Source organism: Zingiber officinale, chromosome 7B, assembly GCF_018446385.1.
Source record: "Zingiber officinale cultivar Zhangliang chromosome 7B, Zo_v1.1, whole genome shotgun sequence".
Taxonomy (NCBI): domain Eukaryota; kingdom Viridiplantae; phylum Streptophyta; class Magnoliopsida; order Zingiberales; family Zingiberaceae; genus Zingiber; species Zingiber officinale.
Window position 1 is genome coordinate 13,197,445 of NC_055999.1, and position 16,935 is coordinate 13,214,379.

Genomic DNA, 16,935 nt, shown 5'->3' on the forward strand with positions numbered 1-16,935 from the left:
ATCGTTGGCAGTTGTCTTAGCTATTAAGAGAAGAAGTGCTAGATTGAGGAGGAGCATATCATATGTGATCCTGTTCGGAATCTGAGTTAGACGAAGGACGGATGAGCTGTTGCTGGTGTTGACGGAGAGGCGACTAGGACACCCTTCTCATATGTGCCCACAAGAACGGACCCCCACGTGGTGCTGACGGACGACGATGATTGAGCCGGCAGTACTTGAGCTCTGCGCACTCAGAAAAGTACACGGAACGTTAGAGGTCAGAAACTAGGGAAAAAGTCCCCGGAACAGATCCTCTGACGCTCAAGTCAGGTACTTTTTCCCCCAAAAGAACAGTGTATGAAGGAGAAAGAAAAGTAGAAGACAAGTGCGAACGTGCGAGAGAGCGTACTTGGGCAAGGGAGAGGAGCTCCCTTTTATATGATAGTGCGTACCTCGGGAGCCTGACTGATGTCAGGGAATGTCGAGTGTCAGGACCTGTCTGGTGATGGAGGACACGTGGCACCCTCTTGTGGACTGGAAGAAGGTTCCATTCGCAGATGACTACAGACCATTGGAATATTTCCTGACAAGCAGTTACGATTCCCTGACCTTGTTATCATGCAGTGCCTTCTGTCCTGCTCGGTCATGACTAGGGTAGCTCGGGATGATCTGTCAGGTATGATCTGTTAGGTATAACACCTGGCATAAGTCTTGAGGGGCAGGGAGAGCTGTAGTGAGATTGCTTTAGAGCTGACCTGGAGTTGTCCTATTGAGAGAGTCAGGCCTGGGTATGACCGAGCTATGAAAACCCGACTAGTCGGAGTAAGTCAAACATCACCCCAATTGCATATTCTGATTCAGATATGAGATCCTGATCTGTAAACACTAGACCGGGCATCCTGCGTTTGACGACACCCAGCGGTCCTACCTCTTCTTTCCCTAGCCGTTGATTGCCACGTCCTCTTGACTGTTATTGCCACATCCTCCTGATCGTTGACTACCACGTCTGTTGACTGCCACATCCCCTTGACTTCTAACTGTCATGTCTCATTGACTGTTGACTGTCACATTTCATTGACTTCTGACTGCCACGTCTCCTTGACTATTGACTGTCACATCCCCTTGACTTCTGACTACCATGTCTCCTTGACTCCCAACGACCGGGCCCTACCATTATGCACCTTATCACAAGTCTCCCCTCAAGTCTAGTCGAAGGAGGCTCAGGTCCGACTGACTAGACTCGGACACTAGTTTCATTTATTTCTCTATTATGTCCTTAAATGCCTCACTCCACGGGTATTTGGGAGTCAAGGGACCGAGACAAACCCTCAGCCGGTTGGCATGACTCCTCGATCAAGTACGTTACGGGCTCTGCTATCTTTTTACGGTTATAGGATCTGCTATAGCTCCCTGATAAGAGAGTAAGACTCTAGTTCCTTGATCAAAGACTAAGACCTTCGATCTTTGATCGGACACTAGGGGCCCAGCTCCCAGATAAGACATTAGGGGCACAACTCCCCGATCAGTGACTCGCAGTATAACTTCCCGATCAGGATCTAAGAGCCTCGCTCTTTGGTTACAGGCTAGGGGCCTTACTCTCCGATAAGAAACTAGGGGCCTAGCTCCCCAGTCAGGTGTGCTACAAGCTCTGCACCCTTCACCATGGGGTCTGCATCCTCTTACTACTACATGCTCTGCACCTTTCACCATGGGACTCTGCATCCTCTTAGTGTTCTGAGCTCTGCATCCTCTTACTACTACAGGCTCTGGACCCTTCATCATGGGGCTCTGCATCCTCTTACTTCTATAGGCGCTGCACTCTATTACTGCTATATGCTCTACATCTATAGGCTCTGCTCCCTTTACCCACGGTGCTCTGCTTCCTTCTATTACTATGGACTCTGCTCCCTTATATGACTATGGGCTTCACTTCCTTTGACGGTCAGAGCTCAGATTATTCTCTCACTGATTTCGCGGGCATTTGGGAGTCAAGGGATCGATACTATTTCTCTTCCTAACTTCACGGGCATTTTGGAGTCGAGGGATCTAGTCAGATCCTTAGCCTGATCCCTCATATTGCTACGGGCTCCGCTTCTATGCACTTAAGGGCTTCACCTCCCCCATTCGGGGTTGAGCTATCGGCAGTAGGCTCGGACCAGAGTATCGCTAACGGTCTCAGACCAGAGTATCGCCACTGGTTTAGGACTAGAGTATCGCCACCGGTCTTGGATCGGAGTATTGCCACTGGTCTCGGACCAGAGTATCGTCACCGGTCTTGGACCAGAGTATCGCCACTAGTCTCGGACCAGAGTATCACCACCAGTCTCAGACTGGAGTATCGCCAACGACCTCTCGGTTGGGCTCCAGACTCTCATCCCAGCGCGAGTTATAAGCGAGTATGCTCTCTCGCGGCCAACGATCTCTCGATCGGGCTCCAGACTCTCACCCTAGTACGAGTTATAAGTGAGCATGCTCTCACGCCTTCAGACTCTCGCCCCAGCGCGAGTTATAAGTGAACATGCTCTCACGCGGGGTTACTCCCTAGTCAGGGGCTCGCTTCGCTAATCGCTCTGCTCAGCACTCATCACACTTGCTTCACTCGTCGCTCTGCCCGACACTCTCCATTCGTGTTTTCGCTCACCGTTGTTGCTCGGTTGGCGCTCACTGCTCACTTGCTGCTTTGCCCGACACTCATCACACTTGCTTCACCCGTCGCTCTGCCCAGCACACACTATTCGTGTTTCGCTCATCGCTGTTGCCTAGTCGTGAGTTACTATCGCTCGGTCTACATTTTATCGGTCGTGCGCTTGACATCACTCGCCCATCGTCTTTCGACCCGCTCGGCATTCTCCCTATTGCCCGGTCGGCATTTTTGGGTCGCTTGGTCGCATTCTCCGATCACTCGGTCTACATTTTTCGATCGTCCGATCGTGGTTTATTGTCACCCGGTTGATATTTTTCGGTCGTCTGGTCGCGAGTTACTGTCGCTCGGTCGATATTTTCTTGGCCGCGCGCTTGACACCGCTCGCCCATCATCTTTCAACCCGCTCGGCATTCTCCCTATTTCCCGGTCAGTATTTTTGGGTCGCTTGGTTGCATTCTCTGATCACCCGGTCGATATTTTTCGGTCACACGGTAACGATTTATTGTCACCTGGTCGATATTTTTCGATCGCTCGGTCGCGAGTTACTATCGCTTGGTCGACATTTTCTCGGTCGTGCGCTTGATACCGCTAGCCCATCGTCTTTCGATTCGCTAGACATTCTTCCGAGTGCTCGGTCAACATTTCTTCGATCTCTCGCTCAACACTACTTGGTCAATCACTTTGTTTTGTTTATACGCATGCTCAGCATCCTTTCGTTCGCTGGCATTCGCTAGGTACCATTCGGACGTTCGATCAAATTCTCTCGGTCGGCTTGCCAGACTCGCCCGAGAGTGAGTTATAAGCGAGTAGGGTTCTCATGGCCAACGACCTCTTTGTCGGGCACAACAACCAGCTAACCGAGTTCTCTCCTTGATCTGTTGTTGGTCTCTGTTGCCGCTCTATTCGACACTCGTCGCCTAGTCGATATTCATCTCACTTATCGCTTGCGCTTTATTCGTCGCTCTGCCAGGCACTCATCGTTCATGTCTCAATCATCGTTCTGTTTGGTACTCGTCGTTTACTCGTCACTCTGCCCCGCATTTGCTGCCCAGTCAACATCTATTTTTACTTTGCATTTGCATAATCGCCCGATTGCTCTGCTCAGCATCGCTTGACCGTCTTCTCGATATAACTCGATTTCCCTCGGCATTCGATCGATCCCTTACTTGGCATGTGTTTTATACTATTTCTTACGTCACTCAGCTCGACATTCCGTACCGTTCAGCTTGACACACTTTTATTCGATTGATCGCCCCTTAAGTATTCGCTCGGTCGCCTGCTCAGCTTTCTATCCCCTGTTCAGCTGGGCATCGTCATAGCTACTCGTTCGACGTTTTATGACAGACCCCACGATATGACTCTGCATTTAATAGAGATTCTATTTTTCGTTTGGCTGGGTCTAGTCAGTCGGACTTGCGCCTCTTTCAACTAGACTTGAAGGGGAGCCACCCCCCCTCCACTCAAAGGAGAGTCACGCAATCGCCTCCCTTCTCGCCGATCTCTAACACTAGCCGCCTCCATTGCCAGACAACCTCTTCTCCGATGTTCACGGCCGAACAACGACGTTGTCTCCCCCTCTATGCGCTGGCAGCATGCGCTCCGCCTCCCTCCATCTTTGAGTTCGCTAGTACTCTGATAGCCGCCCTTCAGCGGTTGCCACCTACCGCTCTCGACCCACTCTAGAGCCGAGGGTGTCAGCATCGCACTATAGCTGGCTGTTACCTCCGTGCCATGGTTGGCAGGCGCCATCTTTGGGGATCCGGTGCTTAGCCGGTGCAAATTTATCATCGCCGTATGCCTCTGGCCTGGGTGCCGTGATCACGTTCCGACCTTCAAGCCTACGTGCCATTTATCTCCGACCTGTGTGCCACTATTGTGTTCCCGACCTTTGTGCCGTTATTGTGTTCTGGCCTTCGTGTCGATCTGGCTTGTGCATTGTGTTCCAACTTATGCGCTAATCATGTCTGTGTGTCGTGTCTTGGCCTACGTGTCAATGTCCTATCCCGGCCTACGTGCCAATGTCCTATCCCGACCTACGTGCCAATGTCCTATCTCGGCCTACGTGCCAATGTCTTATCCTAGCCTGTGTGCCGATGTCACATCCCGATCTACATGTCGCTGTTAGGTCCCAACTTACGTGTCATCTTCCGGATCCAGGTTGCATTCGGCTCCGCACCGCCAAACCCAACTCCACATCTGGCTCCCGGTCATCTGCTCTTCCGGGTCACGACAACTTGAGCAGCATCTTGACCAGCTCACCAATCCACCCAAGAGCACCCCTTGGGTCAGGGTATGTTCCTTATTCATATTTTATACGTATTTTATTATTTTATGTCTTAGTCTGTTACTTATATACTCGTTGGATCTGCCTCGAGCATCGGGGTACCAGGGATCGGGGCGTCCCAATCGCTGGCTGCAGGTAGCATTGACCAGAGGACTTTTGATGACTTGGTCAACATAGAAGTCATCTCAGCATACTTCCTCCTTCGGGACATCACGATTCGGTTAACATTCCATCCACCTTATCCGGCGGTCCGTCTGAGTCACATCCCGGATAGGATCAATATGCTTATTAGACATTGTCTAGATATAAGAGGAGAAGTGCTAGATTGAGGAGGAGCATATTATATGCTTATCATGCATTGTCTAGATATAATATTAGGTCTATAAACATAAATGAGATGACTTTTCATAGTGATCGACAATGTGTTGATAACTGTAGCATGGATAAAAGGTCTTTAAGCAAACTTTGCTATTTGCTAATGACGCATGGAAAATTGAAAGGAAACATAAATATGTCAATTAATGAACTTGTAATATCTTTTCTTCACATTATTGCACATAATATGAAGAATAGGGTCTTAAAATACCAAACAGCTAGATCCGGTGAGACAGTTAATAGACAATTTCATTTAGCTTTGAACTATGTTCTACGGTTGCACAACATTTTGCTTAAGAAACCAGAACCAATCCCAAAAAATTGCACGGGTGAGAGGCGGAAATGGTTCAAGGTACAAGTATATAATTTCTATAAATTTATTTTTATTAATCAATTTAATATACATAATAAAATAAATTGATTTTATGATACTTCTTTGAGTGTATGATTGTTTGGGAGCATTAGATGGTACTTTTATTAATGTCAATATCCCAGCAAATGATAAACCTAGGTATCGAATCAGAAAAGGTGAAATTGCAACCAATGTCTTGGGTGTATACATATCGAACATGCAATTTAGCTATGTCCTACTAGGTTGGGAAGGATTTACGACATATGGTAGAGTCTTAAGGGATGCTATTAGGACTTGAAGATTCCTCAAGGTAGTTAAGTTGTAATTATTGTAAAATAATAGTCACTTATATATATATTAATACCTATTCACTTGTAATATATATAGGTTGTTATTATTTGTGTGATGCTGGATACACAAATGGGGAAGTTTTTTTGGGGACCATATAGAGGTCAAAGGTACCACTTGACTGAATGGAGGTAAGGTTACCAACCAGCGACATCCAAAGAATACTTTAATATGAAACACTCTCAAGCAAGAAATTGCATTGAGAGGCGAATACAAGAGGCTTATGCACACATACTGCGAAACAGCTCTATCCAAGAAATTATGGAGAATACTTTAATAAAATGACCCTTATATAGAGCTGTGAAGAGGCTTATGCACACATACCGAGGCGAATACGTGTCCTCTTACCATACCTCGGTATGGGCTTGTCAGAAGAGCTTGCCTGACACCATACTGCTACAGTCCGAGCACTTCTCTGATAGGACGGCAGAACCTTCTGTCGTAAGGTTCAGCGTATGACTTGATCGTTGGACATGCCTGTTGTCAGAAGATGTTTCTCGATGTTTCCCTTGTCCTTTTGTCTCCTCTGTTCCCGCGCCGAGCGTCCGGCCGCTCGGCAGTCCCATCACGTCCGACCGGACGTAGGTACTGATCCGCTCGGGAGATTCCAGGTCGTGTGCTCGGATGAAACTGTTCACAGCATTACTACTTTACGCCTCGGCCGAGCGGGCTACCCGCTCGACCCGGCGACCCTATTCACCATGAGCGTCGGAGACCCGACTCCCCGTCGGGTAGTCTTTGCTTCCGCTTATACCCCGTTCGACCGGTCGGTCCCCCCTTTTCCGGTCGGCTGAACCTCACACTGCCCTTGACTTTTTTCCTCCACGTGGCGTTGATTCCCCTCAAAGGGGGTCCCCTGTCTATACCGCCGGATCATATATTATTCATTTAAATAATTTGATTATGCTTTATGCAAGAATAATGTGTTATTTGGATGGTTTAATTCAATTTTCAATAGAAGGAAAGAGCCAAAAGATGCCAAAAGTAGTTGAACAAGTAAAAAGTTTAATGTCACCGAAGTTCAAAAGAAAAACTCAGCATCAAACACTTGTGGACAAAACAAGAGGATGCTGCATTAGTTGACTGCCTTGTTGAGTTGAGCAAAGATTCAGCTTGGAAGAGCGAGAATGGTTTTCGAACTGGGTACTTGGTGCATTTGGAGAAACTCATGGCTGTTAAATTGCCATCAAACAGTTTAAAGGCTATCCCTCATATAGAGTCTAGGTACAAGCTACTGAAGAGACAGTTCTATGCTATCAACGAGATGTTGAATCATAGTAGTGGATTTGGGTGGAACGATGTTACGAAGTGTATCATTACAACAAAAGATGTCTTTGATGATTGGGTTAAAGTAACTTTTTCTACTTTGTGTTTTTCAATTTCTTTGATGATTGTGGGGGTTTTTTTTGCTAATGATATGTTTTTAATTTAGAATCATCCGGCTATTTGTTTAAGGAACAAAGAGTTCCCCCACCTTGATGACTTGATGTTTGTGTGGGGGAAAGATCATGCCACATGAGCTAATGCAGAAACCCCTGTTGATGTAGTAGAAGAGATAAATTTATACGATGAAAAGGTTGACACGTTTAATATAGAAACCCCCGCTCAATGTTACAAAGATGAAGAATCTAATAATGTCAACCAAGCAATAAGAAAATCTGAGACCCCAGATTCATCAATTTGTCCGTCAAATAAGAAGTTAACCACTAGAAAGAGAAAAGGGAAGGCTGATGATGTTCTTGGTGACTTGGTGGGAGAGATTCATAAATATGTTATTGCTGTTAATGAGGCTAATGAGGAGATGAAGGGACTTTCCACCTACTTCAAGAAATAAACTGAGAGTAGTGATAGAAAAATGAAGATATATGATGAGTTAATAGAACTTTCTGAATTCTTTGAGCAAGAAATTATGGATGTTGGGGAGTATATTCTCAAGGATAACACAAGGTTGACAACTTCTTCGCATTGCTAAAGGCATTTAGGAGAAATTATGTGGTGAAGCGACTCAATAAAATCCATCTAAAATGAATTAGATATTTGAATTAGGTTGTTGGTACTTATATTTTGATATACTTTTGGACAATCATGATACTATTTCGAATAAAATTTATTAGATGAATGTCATTTAGATTGAACTTGGATGATATTTTATTTTATGTTTATCAAAATTGCTGATTGGATTAGTTCAAAAATAAACTTATTATTAAGTTTTGATGATAGCATGCTATTTTCTATTTGTATTGCTGGTTAAGTCAGATACAATTTCTGCTTGTATTAATTAATGACAGTATGTTATTAAGTTTTGTTGTTATATTTATATTTTTTAGTGTAGTTCTTTTACTTTGACACTGTCCTTACATAGCATTGGTACATTGCGTTTTAACATGCTTGCTATTAAGTTGAATTGGTTAGCATTAAAGGGGCGAAAGAATGGGAGATGGAGAACTCTACTTAATATATTTAGAAGTGATTACAATAATCATAGAAAAAAGATTTGGCTCTATGTGTTCTCACACACAAGTTCATGCTTCATTAATTGACTATTCCTTTTGTCACAACACTTGAAACTAAACACATACCCTAGTTATTGACTCACTTGTTTCTTGTGCTTCATCTATATCCGTGTAGCTGTGGAGGTGTTTGATTAGGTGTGTTGGATGGATCAATTCATTGAGTTTCATTTCATATCAGCTTTGTTAAATACCCGGATCAGATATCAAATCACACTTTTTTGGTTCAAACTAAAAAGCGCATTATCTTAGAAACATAAGATGAAATGTTCTAAAATTTTATAGGGAATTAGTTGTGTTACTATATTAATTATTGCTATGATATTCATTTAATTGCTTCAATGTTTTCTTTTTCACATTGTGTATCTGCTACTGCTGTGTTATTACAATAAGTAGCTGTAGTAATCTCTATATGCTACATGAAAAGTGCATTGGGATATTAAGATATAATCATGGAAGTGTTCTTTATGTTGTGTTTCCTTATTATGTATCATGATAAATAGGATAATTTAACTAAAATGAAATAAAACATCAAGATGATATAGTATCTTGTCTCCAGGGTATAGTACAGACGGTGAGCGCATGACATCTCTAGCGTAATAGTCAGGGGTTAATTCTCAGGAACTAACGACCTGGGAGTTACCTCATCATCCACCTGACACCTGCATACCTACATGTATCTCTTTTTATATCCGTAGGATCGATACTAAAGAGACCGTTAATATAATAGATCTACATTTAATTATATCATATCAGAATGTCTGGGTCAAACGGTTATGCTTTTACACTTTGCTGATTCCTATACATGCTGCTAAATATAGGTGATATCACAAGAATCAGTTGGTATGCTTTATGTGGTTTATAAGTTTAAGGCTTTTTCCCTAAAAAGGAAAAATCTACATCTGTTGCTAAATTAGGTGTAGTTCATGTTTTTGTGATCTTGGACTTCTAAGTTCTATGTACGTCTCCTACATAATCACATACGGATACACTGTCGAGTGTATTAATCTTTTTACCACATACGGATACATTGTACAAATTGTCGAGATGTAAACCTTTTGTTGAATCGAGAAGAGATCAATTGGTTTAGTTGTAGGACCAAAGCTTAGAATCTTGAGATCCTACCATTTTAGTAAATTATATTTAAACGATATTTATCATATGTACTAACTTTTCATACACAGTAACAATTTGAACATTGTATCATTCTAATATTTTGAACTATAATTAAAATTTACTTATTTAATAGTATATATGAACAGTCGAAATTCTAAAAATGTTGTATCTTTAGAGTCTACAAGATGAATATCAGGTGTATGATAATGACAAAAGTAAAAAAAAAATCTCTTAGTTGATAATTGATTTTTTTTCAATTATAAAATATTTTACTTTACCTTATAAAATAAAGGAAAACATTAAATTAGGTGAAATATGGCTCACAATCAATCTATTATTATAATCAATATTAATATTATTTTATTTTAAAAATATTAACTAAATATCAAATTAATTTAGTTGGAAAAATATTTAGGATTGAACCTTTGGTTCACTTTTATAGATTAGAGGATGATCCCTTTATATATATTGGCGGGAATTGTGACCTCTACCTGTAAAATAGATGGAGACCATTCATTTTTACTAATACATATAAATAGATCATCTCTTGATCTATACAATACGGATCAAAGAATCCGACCTCTTAAAATTATAGTAAATAAATTGAGATGACCATGTGTAATATTCAATTTAATTTGTTAGAAGGTAAGTGTTTTTTTATTACTAAATGAGGTTGACAATCCTTCTAGTCTCTCCTTAAATTCTTATTATTTTAATTTGATAATTTTAGGATTTAGACTAGCCTCAACTTCAAACACAAAGTAAAAAACTAAATAAATTATTGTGATTGAGATATGATGTGAGCTTACATTCATAGACATAGAGAATTAATGTTTCTAATATCATACACATGTAACGTACCATTTACTCTTAAAACGAAATGGCCCCTGCTTAAGTCTGCTCCAAGTCTCCAATCCATGAAGAAATTAAACTCGAAGTGATTGAAGTGTCATTCATTTATTGGTCTTGAATATGACAAGGGAATATCAAGGGAAATTAGGGAAGCACAAGTGGTTCCAAATTTGACAGCCAGGTGCACAAGAAATTTAATACAGTGAGCATGCGCCTAACACGAGAATCAAACCTTGCTTCGAGGGTTCACCATCAATCGTTCCCAGGAGTGCCTAATTTATTAGAGAGTGATAGATATGTTATAATAAGGTAAGAGATTAATTTTTAGTAGGTACATACCTTCGGAGTCTTATCCTTTAGTCATTTGACGATCGATTATAAATTGACTATATAATTTATCTCTCTTCAGATAATACGAAATATGAGAACCGTTTCACCAACGTTGATTCTTCCACATTTTCTAGCCTCGCCTTGCTTCAAAATCCAACCTGAAGCTCCACCCTGTAGAATTTCTTGTAACAATCGTCTATATCAGCTGTTCAAGGTCAACTAGAGCCATAGAGACAACTTGGATTTAGTTTGACTTTTTTTTTTTTACTCAAATGGAAAATAATTTCTAGAAAATATTAAACAACTTTTATTGTGGATGTAGTATTTAAATAGATTAAAATATTAATTTCTTTTTAGTAATTCATGCATATATGAAAAATATTTTATTCACTCACTCTCATGTAGATCAAGTGGAGTTGGTTAGGTGGGATAATTGATTAAATTGACTTTTCTTATTCAATTAGTTCAATTAAATTGACTAAATTGATCGGCCCTTAGTAGAGGATATAGAATTTTCCTGACATTAAACGAATTTAATAATAAATATTCTACAAGTATCCTAATTTAAAATATGGGAGTATAAAAATTAAAATAAATTTAATTTAAAATCCCCGAGATCCCTTTTTAATATAATTATCTTGATCAAAGAGATTATAATCTCAAATTAGATATGATTTCTTTTTTTTTTACAAATTTAAATCCTTATAGAAACCCCTCAAATTCAACTGCTTAAATGCCTATACAATTATAGATAATTATACTTTATTTGTTATCACACGATAAGTCCATTCGACAAATTATATAAACTAGTTGTCAATAATTGTTTGGCTAGAGTTTAATTCCATTACATCGAACAATCAAAATTCTAGTCAAGATCGGGCCTCTTTTTTTATTTATTTAACAAACAATGAAGAATTTAAATAATTTTTATTTAACAAATTTTGCAATTGAAAAATATGGATAAAAATAGAATCTAAAATCGGACCCATGAGATTACAGATAATCTCGACGAAATCTAGCTAACTGCACGTTTAATAAATTTTTCATGCATTCTCTCTCACCGATATCTTCGTCATTCGTACCCTAAAAATCTCTTCACAAAAGCTATCTAATACTACTCATTTTGTAAAATTTTCTTTCGATCCTGTTCGAACCCATTGACCCTTACTTGTTCATCCTTTCTGTTGTTCGTCCATCTAAGATTTAAAATTTATATAGGGATGGACAAGGACTGTCCTAGGTTATAGCCCAGCCCTTGAGTGGCTCCATCCATGATATCAAATACAAGAAAAACGTGTATGTACCTTGAGAAATGTGCACATTTGTTACTGGAGTACTATATAAACGGAAATTCATACACTAATGGAGGTATGCGTTATTTGTGTTTGAGCTATCGTTGTTGCTATATTTTCTTCGCTGTCTTTCCACTATTCTGGTGACTGACTTGAGCATCGGAAGACCAACGCCGGGGACCCTTTCCTTGACCCGGCACTGATGTTCTTTGTGTTGTAGAGAGGAGCAGAGTCTTCACACAGTCAACCGAAGAGTCACATCCCCAATCAACCGTCTTCACTGTTCTCAGACAAGATCAGCGTCCTTGGTGAGCTCAGTCAATTCGGAATCAACCTAGTTCATCTCTAATTCCTGGATCCGTCCTTGGATGTAAGAGTTTAGGGTTTAGGATTTAAGATTTAGAATTTATAAGTCAGTGTACCTGTGATAGTAGTCGGGTACCTCTTAGTTCATCATGACGACCAGTACTAGAAGTGAATCATGGTTAAATATTGTATCTTGGGAAACAAATAACCTGAGAAATTCTCGAAGCACAATCGGAGATAGAGCGAATTTGTTTCAAAGAAACTGTTTCCATCGTAGGTCTCGGTCCATTTTACATCTCGGTCCGCTCTGTCACTCGGTCGCTCTGTCGCTCTGTCACTCTACCGCTTGGTTGCTCTATCGCTCGACCGCTCAACTACTCTGTCACTTGGCCACTCTGCACTTGACCGCTCTGTCGCACTGCCACTCGATCCCTCTGCATTCGACCATTTTACAACCTACATTTAGCACTGAGTAGAAACCATCTCTCACTGATAACTTGATATTATCATCTTAAAAATAAATTAAATTAAATTTAATATAATTTTAATTCGACTAATTCTTCGAAATCTCCAAAATCTCTATTACATTGTCCAACCGAGATCATACAGAGGATTGGAAACCATAGTTTTCTTATAAATTCCACAAAATTCAACAATGTCGAACTGGAACTGGAACTGGAATTGGAATGGGAAGTCTTTACATAACACCAAATAAAACAGTGGTTAGTTAAAGTTGATAGCTACCTTCCGGTGGTGAAGCTTCCGAATGTGATCGTCGGCGGCGTACTGGGGGAACTAAGGGTCGGCGGTAGGAGAGAAGGAAAAACCGGCACCGGCATCTTCTTCGGCAAGTTCGGTATCACTGCGCCTTCGAACCTCAAAGCTTGGATGACCTCCCTCATGGAAGGCCTCTGCCTCTGGTCCGGGTGCGCGCACCACAGCCCCACCAGCATCAGCCTCTCCATCTCCTCCGCCTTGAAGTCCGACCCCATCCTCTGGTCCGCCGCCTCCATCAGCCGCCTCTTTCCGTACATCTCCCACACCCACTCCACCAGCCGCACCGGCACCGCCACCGCCACGTTCCCGTGCTCCACCGCCGGACGCCCCGTCGCGATCTCCAGAGCCACCATCCCGAAGCTGTACGCGTCCGACTCCTTGCTGGCCTTCCCCGTGTGGAAGCACTCCGGCGCCAGGTAGCCCAGCGTGCCGGCGACCCCGGTGGCGTGCTGGCCCACCTGGTGGTCCACCAGCCGCGCCAGCCCGAAGTCGCCCAGCTTGGCGTTGAACCCGGAGTCGAGGATCACGTTACTGGGTTTGATGTCCCGGTGCACCACGCACTGCTCCCACTCCTCGTGCAGGTACAGCAGCGCCTTCGCCAGCCCCGCCGCCACCTTGTAACGTATACTCCACGGCAGCGGCGTCTTCCGCCCAAACAGATGCGCGTCGAGGCTGCCGTTGGGGAGGAACTCGTACACCAGAAGGAACTCGCCGCGCTCGTGGCACCACCCCAGGAGCTGCACCAGATTCCGGTGGCGAAGCCGGCTGATGATCTTCACCTCCGACTCGTACTCCTTCCTCCCCTGTTTCGACTGGCTCGATATCTTCTTCACCGCCACTTCTCTACCGGACCGACACAAAAACCCCTTGTAGACGCCGCCGAACCCTCCCTCGCCTAGCTTCCTCTTCTCCGAAAAGTTGTTCGTCGCCAACGCGAGCTCCAGGTACGAGAACCGCCGCGGCCCAGTCGTCCCCGTGCTGAACTCGTCGTCCATAGATTCGGTCAAGTTCAAGCTTGCATTCTCTACTTTGTTAGTCATCAATCGACGCAATAACAACGGTCGACGCGCAAAGGTCACGCCTTTTTCCAGACTTAGTATAGCAAAATACAGGATCTTCGTCCTCAACGACCCTCTTCCTCTACAGATGTAGTAAGTCAGCGCCGCCAGTATCAGAGCAAGGATCAGAGCGACGACGGGAGCCACCGTCCATAACTCGAGCGTGGATTTGTTCCTTTTCGGCTCGAGATCGGAGGTGAAATTCCATCTTGTGATCCTCTGGAGAGCCGCCCCCGATCCATTGGTGACGAAGAAGCCCACCAGCACTTTTTCCGGCAAGACTTCCCTCACATCCACCGAGCGATTAAGATTCAACGACATGGAGTTGGGACTCGCCTTGATCAGGTCCTCGAATTGGACGAGGAGAGACTTGGAGGTTGCGTTGTAGGAGATTCGGGCAGCGAGCGTGTCGTTGTTCGCAGCGGCTGCGCCGTTGGAGGTCGAGTTCACCCGATAGGAATTGAACTCCACGGCCAGGCGGTCGGAGCTCGTCGAGTTGACTCTGGAAGTCCTGTGATCGAACGAATCGTACGGTGCCAGGAAGAAGGAGAAACCACCGGTGGTGGAGGAGTTTACTGCGCTGCCACCGCCGCCGCCGGGGAAGGAGACAGAGAACTCGAAGTAGGTGGAGAAGCTGGCGTTCTCGTTGGTGGCGGCGCTCCACATCGGGATAGCGTGGGCGTAGTAGGCGGTGGCGGCGTTGGGTTGGCCGCCAGTGAGCTGGAGCGGGCCGCCGGACACGTTGATATTGCCGGAGATCTTGATGGCCGACTCAGATCCGAAGTCGTAGACAGTGAAGTTAATGCAAGAAGCAAAAGGAATTCCGGCGAGGAAGAAGGAAAGGAAAGCTAGGCAAGTGAGAAGGGAGAAGAAAGACATGATTAGGGATGGAAATTTGAGAAGAGAGATTGTGTTACCGCTGGAGAAGAAGGCATTTGATGGACTCTGTCCTGACGACCGTGGAAAACAGTTTGGGTTAGATTTTTCTGATCGGTTGACTTGAAGAAAGTCAATTTCCTTATCCTGCCGGTTCCCGCCAAGCACTGCCACTCCTCCCAAAACGGGCCGGTCCGGCCCAACAAAACAGGAGGCCCGAAAGCCTAAATCTCGGGGCAAAATGAAAATACTCTCGTATAACTAAAACATAGGACTAACTTTGATATAAACTATAATCTAAGGACTAAAACGAAGCTACCCCCTCCATAAAACCCCTCTTATTCCTCAGATCACACTTCCATCTGCCAGTTACTGTCCATTTGATACTGATAACGATGGAGGTATGTGAACATGGTGGCTACAGAGATAGAGAGAGCACACAAGCTTCCCTCTAAGCAGTTGATACGATCGATACAGTAGTTATCCATCATTGACTTCGAATCTGCTGGTGATTGCAGGACAGACGCCACCGCTACATTCCGGCCTTCGGCGACTGGGACAACTCCGACGATCTGCCCATCACCCAGTACTTCGAATCAGCAATGCAGGCCGGTCTACTCCGAGGGCACTTCCATGGCGAAGCTCCAGCTTATGATGATCTCTTCAAATCTTCTCACAGCATAAAGCAGCAGCAGGAGGAGCAGGCCCAGATCATCAAAAAGGTAATTAATTAAGGCGATCTGTAGCTCTTAATCTGCATAGCTTATTCTCGTAATTAATTTTTAAGGTGAAGATCGGAGACCTGAAGCAGCAGCAGCGGCAGAGAGGGCAAGAGAGGAGTCAGGGGAAGAAGGTTTATGATGCTGGGAGAGCTCAAACGAGGCCCGGAAGAGCTCCAATGGCAGTGGATGAAGATTTGTACAAGATCCCTCCTGAGCTCCTACAGGAGAAGCCGAGAAGGGTAAATTTCCTCCATTTTTATCCACCTTTTTAAATTCGCTCCCTAATTGCGTTCCAAAATTCGAGTCCAGAAGAGGATGCTGAAGAGCCTGTGGACGAGTTGCCTGCGATTGAACTGCAGTGCATGAGAAGGGGCATTGCTGAACCTCTTTTACGCCTGTTTTCCTCTGCTCTTCTGTCTTTCACCAGAATGTAAAGCCAAGCGAAAGAAAGATGGTGAGACAAAATTGAGTTACTTTCTGAGAAGCCAAATTAAAGCAGGTGAGTGTGTGTGTGTGTGTAAGTGTATGTGTTCATTAATTGCATGATCAGTGGCAATCTAAAGTCCTTTTTCAGCTTACCAATTTTAGCTAGGCCAGTACTTGTTCTTCACCCCTTAGAACCAGAAGTTCTTTACGATTGAAATTGTAAAATTCCTGGAAAAAAGTAGAGACAAGTTAAAAAAAAAATAACAGTAGAAGTTGCTGGTGAATGATTGGAAGGCAATGCAATGACTGGAGTTGCTGTTATTGGCTGGTGGAAGAAAAGCGAATTGGAGGTTTCATTAATTTGGGAGATGCAAGCAATGAATGGAGGTGTTGGACGAGAGTACTAATTTGCCGTAAGAAGCTGTTTGGCTGCTTCCAAACGTCTATGGTTCTTCGGCAGCATCAGTCCCTTCCTTACCTCTTTTCATGTTAACATCCTTCTAAAATTTTGAGCCTACTTTGAAATTTCTATCCAGATCCTTTAATTAAGCTATGTCCTGTTTATTTATTTATTTATATTATTATTATTATAATAATTATTGGCATCAGCGTGAAAAGTAATTAAAGAAAAGTAAATTGGTTAAAGTTGAAATCCAAATGGAGACGAACATGGCGAGATCATTCACAT

General features: G+C 43.4%; 2 protein-coding genes across 2 annotated transcripts; one reads left to right on the top strand and one right to left on the bottom strand.

Moving 5' to 3' along the window:
- Positions 1-12,990: 12,990 nt before the first annotated feature.
- Positions 12,991-15,158, bottom strand: LOC122005362 (L-type lectin-domain containing receptor kinase IX.1-like). The gene has a single exon (XM_042560387.1). It carries the CDS (start codon positions 15,100-15,102, stop codon positions 13,129-13,131), a length of 1,974 nt encoding a protein of 657 aa, XP_042416321.1. The 5' UTR covers positions 15,103-15,158; the 3' UTR covers positions 12,991-13,128.
- A 194-nt stretch (positions 15,159-15,352) lies between these two features.
- On the top strand, positions 15,353-16,399 carry LOC122005363. Its single transcript, XM_042560388.1, has 4 exons — positions 15,353-15,500; positions 15,618-15,821; positions 15,887-16,060; positions 16,131-16,399. The coding sequence occupies exons 1-4, from the start codon at positions 15,495-15,497 to the stop codon at positions 16,185-16,187; spliced, it is 441 nt and encodes a 146-aa protein (XP_042416322.1). The 5' UTR covers positions 15,353-15,494; the 3' UTR covers positions 16,188-16,399.
- Positions 16,400-16,935: the final 536 nt, after the last annotated feature.